At 46.5% G+C, this 11,301-nt stretch overlaps 1 protein-coding gene across 1 annotated transcript in view; it reads right to left on the bottom strand.

Moving 5' to 3' along the window:
• Positions 1-10,695: 10,695 nt before the first annotated feature.
• Positions 10,696-11,301, bottom strand: part of MARCO (macrophage receptor with collagenous structure) — a 124,389-nt gene continuing 123,783 nt past the window's right edge. Inside the window, exon 13 of the mRNA XM_059927085.1 lies at positions 10,696-10,826. Within this exon, the coding sequence (XP_059783068.1) occupies positions 10,696-10,826 (131 nt within the window). The remainder of the gene's footprint in view (positions 10,827-11,301) is intronic.

Genomic DNA, 11,301 nt, shown 5'->3' with positions numbered 1-11,301 from the left:
AGAAGATTAACAAAATTGATAAACCTTAAGACAGACTCATCAAGAAAAAAAAAGGGAGAGGATTCAAATCAATAAAATAAGAAATGAAAAACAAGAAGTTACAACGGACACCACAGAAATACAAAGGATCATAAGGGATTGCTACAAGCAACTGTATGCCAATAAAATGGACAACATAGAAGAAATGGATAAGTTCTTAGAAAGATACAACCTTCCAAGACTGAATGAGGAAGAAATAGAAAATATGAACAGACCAATCACAAGTACTGAAATCGAAACTGTGATTAAAAATCTTCCAACAAAAAAAGCCCAGGGCCAGATGGTTTCATAGGCAAATTCTGTCAAACATTTAGAAAAGAGTTAACACCTATCCTTCTCAAACTCTTCCAAAAATTGCAGAGGAAGGAACACTCCCAAGCTCATTCTATGAGGCCACCATCACCCTGATACCAAAACCAGACAAAGATATCAAAAAAAAAAAAAAAAAAAGAAATAACAGGCCAATATCACTGATGACTATAGACACAAAAATCCTCAACAGCATACTAGCAAACCGAATCCAACAACACATTAAAAGGATGATACACCCTGATCAAGTGGGATTTATCCCAGGGATGCAAGGATTCTTCAAGATACACAAGTCAATCAATGTGATACACCACATTAACAAATTGAAGAATAAAAACCATATGATCATCTCAATAGATGCAGAACAAACTTATGACAAAGTGCAACACCCATTTATGATAAAAACTCCTGAGAGTGGGCTTAGAGGGAACCTACCTCAACATAATAAAGTCCATATACAGCATACCTACAGCTGACATCATACTCAATTGTGAAACGTTGAAAGCATTTCTTCTAAGATCAGGAACAAGACAAGGATGTCCACTCTTGCCACTTTTATACAACATAGTTTGGGAAGTCCTAGCCATGGCTATCAGAGAAAAAAAGAAATAAAAGGAATCCAAATTGGAAAAGAAGAAGTAAAACTGTCACTGTTTGCAGATGACATGATACTATACATAGAAAATCCTAAAGATGCTACCAGAAAAGTACTAGAGCTAATCAATGAATTTGGTAAAGTTGCAGAATACAAAATTAATACACAGAAATCTCTCACATTCCTATACACTATCAATGAAAGATCAGAAAGAGAGATTAAGGAAACAATCCCATTTACCATTGCATCAAAAAGAATAAAATACCTAGGAATAAGCCTACCTAAGGAGACCAAAGCACCTATACTCAGAAAACAATAAGATACTGATGAAAGAAATCAAAGATGACACAAACAGATGGCGAGATATACCATATTCTTGGATTGGAAGAATCAATACTGTGAAAATGACTATACCACTTAGAACAATCTACATATTCAATGCAATCCCTATCAAATTACCAAGGGCATTTTTCACAGAGTTAGAACAAAACCTTTTACACTTTGTATGGAAACACAAAAGACACTGAATAGTGAAAGTAATCTTGGGAAAGAAGAATGGAGCTGAAGGAATCAGGTTCCCTGTCTTCAAACTATACGACAAAGCCACAGTAATCAAAACAGGATGGTACTGGCACGAAAACAGAAATATAGATCAATGGAACAGCATAGAAAATCCAGAGATAAACCCACACACGTATGGCCAGCTAAGCTGTGACAAAGGAGGCAAGAATATACAATGGAGAAAAGACAGTGTCTTCAGTAAGTGGTGCTGGGAAAACTGGACAACTACATGTAAAAGAATGAAATTAGAACACTCTCTAACACCATACACAAAAATAAACTCAAAATGGATTAAAGACCTAAATGTAAAGCTGGATACTATAAAACTCTTAGAGGAAATTATAGGCAGAACACTCTTTGACATAAATCGCAGCAAGAGTTTTTTCAATCCACCACCTAGAGTAATGAAAATAAAAACAAAAATAAACAAATGGGACCTAATTAAACTGAAAAGCTTTTGCAGAGCAAAGGAAACCATAAACAAAATGAAAAGACAACCCTCAGAATTGGAGAAAATATTTGCAAACAAAGAAACTGACAAGGGATTAATCTCCAAAATATACAAATAGCTCATGTGGCTCAACATCAAAAAAACAAACCACCCAATCCAAAAATGGGCGGAAGACCTAAATAGGCATTTCTCCAAAGAAGACATATAGATGGCCAACGAACACATGAAAAGCTGCTCAACATCACTAATTATTAGAGAAATGCAAATCAAAACTACAATGGGGTATCACCTCACACTGATCAGAATGGCCATCATCAAAAATCTATTGATACAAACAATAAATGCTGGAGAGGGTGTGGAGAAAAGGGAATCCTCCTACACCCTTGGTGGGAATGTAAACTGGTAGAGCCACTGTGGAGAACAATATGGAGGTTCCTTAAAAAACTAAAAATAGAGCTACTAAAAAAAAAAAATAGAGCTACTATATGACCCAGCAATACCACTCCTAGGCATATATCCAGAGAAAACCATAATTTGAAAGGATGTGTGCACCCTGATGTTCATTGCACCTCTATTACAATAGCCGGGACGTGGAAGCAACCTAAATGTCCATCGACAGAGGAATAGATAAAGAAGATGTGGTACATATATACAATGGAATATTAGTCAGCCATAAAAAAGAACGAATTAGTGCCACTTGCAGAAATGTGGATGGATCTAGAGACTGTCATACAGAATGAAGTAAGTCAGAAAAAGAAAAACAAATATCGTATAATATCGCTTTTATGTGGAATCTAGAAAAATGGTAGAGGTGAACTTATTTGCAAAGCAGAAATAGAGTCACAGATATAGAAAACAAACTATGGTTACCAGGGGGGGAAGGGGGGATGGCATGTACTGGGAGATTGGGATTGACATATATACATAACTATGTATAAAATAGATAACTAATGAGAACCTACTGTATAGCACAGGGAACTCTACTCAGTCCTCTGTGGTGAACTAAATGGGAAGGAAATCTAAAAAAGAGTGGATTTATGCATACGTATGACTTATTCACTTTGCTGCATAGCAAGATCCTAATACAACATTGTAAAGCAACTATACTCCAATAAAAATTAATTAAAAAATACACACCAAACACAAAAAAAAGGTAGGTATGTACATTGTTTTTTAAACATAATGCTATTGCACACTTGATAAACTATGGTAGAGTGTAGACATAACTTTTATATGAACTGGGAAACCAAAACATTCATGTGACTTACTCTATTGTGATAGTTGCTTTATTACAGTGGTCTGGAACTGAACCCACAATATCTCCGAGGTCCACCACCATATTCCAGTATCTTTGAAAACCACTTAAGTCGCTCATGAAGTATAGTCTTCCATACGCATAGACACGTATAGTAATGTGCATGTGTCAATGTATAATGTACAGCATCTATTTAAAAAGATATGTGCAAAATAGAACTTTAGGCCACTATTTAAATTGCCATTTTTCTTTTAATTTTTCTGAAGCCAGGTAGTTGAATTTACATAAGGTAACAGTACCAGAGCAACTGTGTGACTCTACAGCGGTACACACAATGCTCCAAAGAACTTTGATCCACTCCAGTGGGTTGGCAGGTGCCTCACTAGCCCCAGTTCTGCAACCTGCCCACCCCACCCCCAATACATGCCCTTTGCCCCTTTGCTGTCCTCCCACCAGAGGTGGAGGGAACTTCAACTGCCCAGTGACTTTGTGCTCGGCCATGTGACTTCCTTTGGCCAATGAAATGTGGGTGACAGTGTGCCACCGCTGATCCCAGGCCTTAAGAGGCATCATATGTTCCTTCTTGCTCTTTCATGCCGCTGCCTTCACAGTAAGGCAAGTTCTAGAAGGATACAGGTGGAGCAGCCCTAAGCCTGACCCACAGAGAGGAGCCAAGCTCAGCTGGACCACAGCTTGCAGCAGAGCTGCCTGGTTGAGCCCAGCCCAGGTCAGCCAACGTCCAGCTGACCTGCAGATGCAGGAGTTAGCATAAATAATGTAACCTACCAAATCTTGGTGTAAGTTGTTATGCAGCAATAACTAACTGATACAGTGGGCATTTCTCATCAGCCCCTTTTTCTATTTCAAAAAGTTCAGGTCACATCTTGCCAAATTTCAACACCCTCCCACCCTGCCCTAGGAAATCCATTTTTATTTCTATTCATAGTTTCTCTCCTCTCTGACCAACACCAAGGATTTTTTAAATTGCCAATTTGATGTGCAAATAAATGATCTCCCTCTTTTTGCATTTCTTTTATTATAAGTGAGGATGAACATTTTTAAAATATATGTTTACTAGTCTATTGACTGTCTTTTGTGACTTGATGGTTTGTATGCCTGGGGCTTGAAATTATTCACCTCTGATTACCCTGCCACTGAAGAAAACTGAAGAGTGTTTGAACGAATGAATTCCTTGAGTTCTGAGCCCCTCCTCAGTCTCATAGGCTTAGAACAACCCTATCAGGTGAGTGCTATTTGTGTACAATTTTAATAATGCAGTTTCCTATGTTGCAAAAATACACATTTTCTGAAAGCCTCCTGAGTCCAGCATGGTGCAAATGAAATAGTATTCAGAACTAGAAGAACTGGAGATGAGTTCTAATGACCAAAGGAAAGTCATTTTATTTCTCTCAGCCTCAGTTTTTCCATCTGTAAAATGGAGGTAATAATAAAACATCCCACTCAAGGTTGCTGTGAAGAATAAATAAGGTCATGGGTCACCAGAACAAAAATAGAATGCAGCTAGCATGGTGCATACCCCACAGTAGGCCCTTAAAAAATCAGATTCTGCACTGAGTTTTCCTTCCTTTCATGGATGGGCTAAAGGGATTAAGAGAAAGGAAAGGAAAGATGTCTCTGGAGTGAGAGCCATCAGGGAAGGTTTCCTAAAGGAAGTACAATTTGAGCTGGGTGTTAAAGGGTGGGGAGGATTCTGGAGTAGTGGATGGAAGAAGGGAAGATATTCTGGGTGCGGAGACATGGTAAGAACAGGCTTGGAGTCAGGAGCTGTTCTAATAAATGTTGCTGTTACTCAGTACCCAATATATGCCAAGAGCACACAAGTTAACCCACATAAGGTAATATTTTATTTTTGTTTTTATCATCATCATCATCATCATATTCCCACTTTACAGATGGGAAGCAGAAACTCAGAGAGGTTATGTGATGTCCCCAAAGCCACACAACTGGTCATCGGTGCTGGCTTTGAATCTGATCCTAAGTCCCACCCTCTTTTAAGCAAACCATCTGTAGCAGCCACAGCGGTGCTTCTGGGTCTCTGGCTTCAAGAGAGAACCTCCTGTGTAGCTGTAGGAGTGCCCAGCTTCAGGGCAGCATCATACCAAACCCACCTCCACATCTGGGCCAAGGCCCTGCACTTCTGGGGCAGACCCCGGCCAGGGGACTGAGTTGGGAGGAGGGACTAGGGCCTGGCTAGTCCTGCCCAACACGACACTCCTCTGAGGGGCCGCCTTTGCTCCTGTCTCCCTGCAGAGCTGGCTGAGACTCTGTCAAGGGCTACGTGTCAGTCTAAGACTCTCCCTCCACCTTGCATCTTTCACAGGCCTTCCTCCCAATAAACCTCTCCCGCTCCCAGCTCCATACGTGTGGGCTTCTGGAGGACCCACAGACATACCATCCTGGTCCATCCTCCCCACAAGCCTGATGCAGATGGGTGGGCCCTGAGGAGACCCAGTGCCTGGTGCAGGGGGCTCAGTGGGGCAACGTTGGGGGCGAGGGATGGCTGTGAAGGGTCTTGAAGGATCATAATAACCGAGACCAAGCATTTACCATGTGCCAGGCACCATTTAAGATGCTTTCTTTTAACTTACCTTTTCAATTAATCCTCACAAGAAATCTGAGGAGGAACTCTTTTTTTTTTTTTTTTATACATGATTGATTTAAACTTCTAGATTGAGTTTTTTTCTTTTTTTCTTTTTTTTAAATTTCTTTTATTTTATTTATTTATTTTTGGCTGTGTTGGGTCTTTGTTTCTGTGCGAGGGCTTTCTCCAGTTGCGGCGAGCGGGGGCCACTCTTCATTGCGGTGCGCGGGCCTCTCACTGTCGCGGCCTCTCGTTGCGGAGCACAGGCTCCAGACGCGCAGGCTCAGTAGTTGTGGCTCACGGGCTTAGTCGCTCCGCGGCATGTGGGATCTTCCCGGACCAGGGCTCGAACCCGTGTCCCCTGCATTGGCAGGCAGATTCTCAACCACTGCGCCACCAGGGAAGCCCCAGGAGGAACTCTTACTGTCTTTATTTTACAGATGAGGAAAGCCCAGAGAGTTTCAGTAACTTGATTGTGCAGGTAAAGGCGTGCTACGTGGCAGTACCAGATCCTAACCCAGGCAGTCTGGCTCCAGAACCTCAGTTCCGAGCTGCACCTGTCCAGCTGGATGCTGGGAAACTCCCTGTGCTTGCCCTGCCAGGCGGGGAAATGATGGGAGTCTTGCACACAGGGGACCCTGCCATGTGCGTTGTGCCCAGCCACTATGCTCAGTGCTGGTGTCTCTGCTGCCGGCCTCAGACAGGGCACAGAGTCCCCAGGAAAGGGAAGCAGGAGGGAGGAGAGTTATTTCAAGTGGACGGTAGTGTCACACAGAGGTCATGCCCAACACATGGCGGCCCCAGCCGCCCAGCCTGTTCTCTGACCGTTGAGGATGCGGTCCTGCTAATTTTACCCAGTTCCTCTTCAGCCCCACCAGCAGCCGCCGATCAGCCACAGCACCAGCTTGCCACACCCTGCGGCTACCTTCTGTGGTCTCTGCGGTTCTGAAGGGGTTTCCTCAGCTTAGCTCGGCCTGAGAGCTTAGCAGAGGACCCACCGGGCGGAGGTGCAGGCAGCAACTCTCCGGGCTGTGTGAAGCCCCTTCTACTTCTTACTAGCTGGGTATAGTTTTATTCGGCCGTTATTGCTATAGAACAAACCACCCCCGAACCTAGTGGCTTTCAGTTGCAACCATCTGTGATTACTCATGAGTGTATGGGTGGGTTGGGCAGTGAGTCCTTCTGATATGGGCCAGGCTTGACCAGTCTCTGCTGGGCTCGCTAACGTGACTGGGGCCGGCTGTTGGCTGGCTCGCGGAGGACGGCCTCTGCTGGGGTAACTGGGTCCTGCTTCGCATGCTAACTCCTCCCCCAGCAGCTTAGCCTGGGCTTGGTTTCATATCGTGGCAGGAATTCCAAGCGAGGGAGTGGCGGAGTCACAGCCTTGGTTCCTGTTGAGAAGAGCTGCGGTCACGTTGCAGAGGCCGTGAATAGAAAGGTGGTGAATGGGGACCAGCACACCACGGTCCTGAACCTCTCAGTGACTCAATTTGCTTATTGATAAGAGGCGAATGATACCGCTTGTATCATGTGATGCCCTGGTGTGCTGTGTCCTTTTAGGGGATGGTCGGTCAGGTGCAGCCTCAAGAGGGGGCCCAGGAGAGGCGTGGGAAAACAAAGTCTATTCCACTCACAGGTCCTAGTGAGACAGAGTCACTGCAGGCTGAGAGGGAGCTACGCACAGAGAGCACCAAGGGAGTGGGTCAGCCCCGCAGGCAGGGAGCTGGGAAAGGGTGAGAACCCGTGGGTGAGGGCCTTTCTTGGGGGGTTGGGTGGGATACACAATCAAACAGTGCGAGGGGATTTCATCGGTGCGTTTGAACGTCATTAGGTCACAGCGACAGGAAGGGAGGAAGGGGAACTTGTGGCAGGGCCCAGCTTATCACACTCGTGCACCTGGTCACCTGGGCTGGTGCTCATGGCCTGTTTGTGGCGATGCTGAGGCAGCAGGAAGATAAGAACTTTTAAAATTTACAATACACCTTGTAAAACTTGGACCCCATGATTTTGCTTCGAAAGCTAATCTTGTAAAAGGCCTCGGATTAGATTTGCCTCTGGAGAAAACCATTCCTTTGTATGGGGGAACCTGTTTAGTGGGTGGGGATACAGGGGTCTTTAGTCACAAAAATTAGAGTACAGTGCATAAGAAGGATGTGCCTCCCATGTGAGGAAAGACTATGAAGCAATCCCAATACGAGAAGCTAAGTGCTCTGTTTAGCATTCCTTCATGCCTTCATTTGTTCAGGCAGTCATTCATTTATTCAGGGAGCCAGTCAGAAAATATTTATCATGAGTCTATTGTGTAAGAGACATTGCATAAGAGAAACCGCATGAACAAAGGACTGGATGTGATAGGGGGGAAACAAAACATTAAGGTTGCTGGAAGACCAGGTGAGATTGTCAGGGGCACATCCTTGTAAGCCGTGATGGTGAGTTTGACCCACTGCCTAAGGGAATGGGGAGCCACTGAAGGCTATAGGCAGGGAGTGGCATGGTGAGCTGTATCTTTTCTAAAGATCTCTCAGGCTGCTGCCTGCAGAACGAATAGGTGGTTGGTGGAGCACGGTGGATGGAAGAGACTAATTAGGAGAAGTTCCAAGCACCCAGGCCACTGGGGCTGTGGCCTGGGTCATCTTGGTGGCAGAGATGGAGAGGTCTGGGTGGACTGGAGAGAGGTTTGGGGGGTAGAATTAGTGAGACGTGGTGCCTGGTGGAGGCATGGCATTTGATTTTCTGTCTTGGACCCTGGATGGAGGGAGCCATCGGCTGAGATGGGGGCAGGCTTTAGCTGCCTGACCTTCGAGGTACCCGTGTGGAGGCAGGTGGTGGACATACAGGTGGCCAGAGCTCAGGAGAGAGGTCTTCATTGGAAGTATAGGTTGGGGAATCAACAGCCAAGAGATGAAAACCAAAGCCACGGAAGGGAAATGTTGGGTGTGCTGAGCCGTGTCTCTCAGCTTCCTTGCTGTGATGGGCGGGAGGGATGGTCCATTCTCTGCAAGGATTTTGTCTCTTCTGTGCCTGTAAACTGTTGTTTGTTCCTGTGGAAAGATGTGTGTGTGTGTGTGTGTGTGAGAGAGAGAGAGAGAGAGAGCATGCCTACTGACACATCCCTAAGGATGATGGAAGGGGTCCCCCAGGCAGGAACCAGTCCCACAGTCCATCATTCTTGGAGGAGGCAGATCCTGGGAGAGGAGATGAAGGTGGGAGAGTTGGGCCTGAGACTCCAGGGAGGACCCTCCTCTATTTTTGTCTCCTCGTCTCCTTTCCCACCTTCCCCTGTGAGGGGCAGGGGGCTTTCACAGTACCCTCCCTTCCTGATTGCTCTGTTCAGACCTCCTGCACTTAAAACACTATAATCAAGTCAGCCAGGCTTGGCTTTTGAGAAGCTAAATGGAAAAATCTAGAAAACTATTTCTGCTTTCAACTCTGTTTTCATGGCTCTCCTCTTTCTAAAGAGGTTCAGGAAGTCAGCTCTGAGGTCCAGACGGGAGAGATGACATCTTTGTTTCAGGCTGTACCTGCCCTTTCCTTCCTTTACGGGGGTGGGGGAATGGGGGGGGTGGGAAACTTGCTGGGAGATAAGGAACAGGCAATACGATTGGAGAGATAAGGAGGCTGATAAGACACATTAGTTACCATTTGCAAAATATTATATCCCAGCACCCCTGATAGGGCTTAAAATGTCCCCTTTCCTCCCTGACTGACCTACCACTCCCCTGTCTCGAAGTGCCAGGAAAACCTGCATCATTAGAGAGGTTTCTGACCAATGAAAACAGCCAGCTTTCAACCCCCCCGTCCCATGCCCCTCTCCCTGCCGAGGGCCAGAGAGCCCTCCCGTCCCCCTGCAGCTCTGACCTTGGTGCTGAGTATGCAGCTGCAGCCTCCGAAAGTGCGTATTGGGTCCTGGGTGGCTGGTTGAGCCCTTGAGGCAGAAAGCCCTGAGGTGTCCGCTCCATCTCCCAGCCCTTCCACTGCTCGTCCTGGGCTCCACCATTTACAAGTGTCCCTGGGCCAGTCTCCCAGTGCCCTGAGGCTGAGCTCCTTACAGGTCAAGTGTGAATGGTGATGTCTCAGAGTCGCACCACATGCATCCCACTCTCCCAGATTTCACGTTTACCTGAACCATTTACAGCACCTGGAGGGAGAGAGCGAGAGCCCCTGGGAATATATATCCCAGGGAAAGACTGCAAAGGGAGAGGGAGGCCAAATGTCTCAGAGAGGGTTAGCTGCTCTACCTTCTTGGTTTAATTCAGTCGTTCGTTGCATAAATATTTACTGAGCCCCTATAGGGGTGAATAAAACAGACAAAAGTTCCTGCATTTATGGAGCTCACATCCTAATGAGAACCAATGTTCATGCTTAATGGTACCTTTCCTATTTTCCATGCAACCTGGTGCCAACTACATGCGGCCTCTTCCTTTGCTGCCGAGCAGCTCCGGTGCTGGAGGGAGCGCCCACTGCTGTGCAGAGATGCGACATCGGATTGATTGAAAGGCTGCTCATGACTAATTCTGTCTACAGGTGAGCCTCACTTTCGGCATTGCGTTTCAGCCCCCCCTGGGCCCTCGGCCTCCCCGGCTCCGAGCTGAGACTCCACTGTCCCCGTGCGTGGGAATGGGGGTGCAGGGAGCCTGAGGGCTCAGCGAAAGGCTGTGTGCAGGGAGTGGGCGCATCCTCAAGGGGCAGGAGGGACGAGCTAGTGATTTCAGCCGCAGCGCAGGGCGGTGCCAGGGAGCGCGTTGAGCTTTATTAGCGAGCCCGCTTCAGAGGCTGTCAGCCACCCCGGGAAGCCCCTCGGAGAGCACGGCCTCCCTTCGTGGGCTGAGTGTCTTGGCTGGGGACACCTTGGGGGCAGAGCCGCGAACAGCCTGTGGGTGGGGTCAGCGGCAGTCCACACCCGCGTCCTCACTGTGGTTGCAATTGTGAGAGCCCCAGGTGTTCTTGCTGCAACTCCACAGGGACGATTCCGACCCTCGACACGCAACGTTGTCCAGCCAGATGGTCCCAGTGCCTGGGCACAGGAAAAGCAAGGAGGGAGAGGAGCGTGGGATTAGGGTCCAAGCAGTGTGGCCCATCTGTCCTCAGGGGCTTCCACGGGGAGCTAGACTGCCAATTTCTCCCACGTGTGCCCAGGCCCACCGTGCTGACGGCTGGTCTGCTCTCTTTCGACGGCTCTGCCTCTGTTGTGCTTTCTACCCTTTGAAAAAAGTCTCATCCGAGTATTTAATATGTAACCCAAGCATGATTTGAAATCTCCTCCTAGGGATCTCTAGGGTTTGTCTCTTCCTTAAATGCCTTTGTAAACAGGCCATTCACGTGTTCTAAAGCATTCACACCTTCCTCAAACCCCCATCCTTCTGATATAATTGATTGCAGATCAGGAGCTCAGAGGAATTACTGGATTATTTGATTTTGGTAATTTACACTACAGTGTGACCATCCATATAGGCTTAATCTGTTTGAGGAAAACGTGTATTTTAAAGGAG

The sequence above is a fragment of the Balaenoptera ricei genome, chromosome 7 (genome assembly GCF_028023285.1).
Source record: "Balaenoptera ricei isolate mBalRic1 chromosome 7, mBalRic1.hap2, whole genome shotgun sequence".
Lineage (NCBI taxonomy): Eukaryota > Metazoa > Chordata > Mammalia > Artiodactyla > Balaenopteridae > Balaenoptera > Balaenoptera ricei.
Note: the sequence above shows the minus strand (reverse complement) of the source record. Positions and strands in the feature narration are given on the sequence as shown.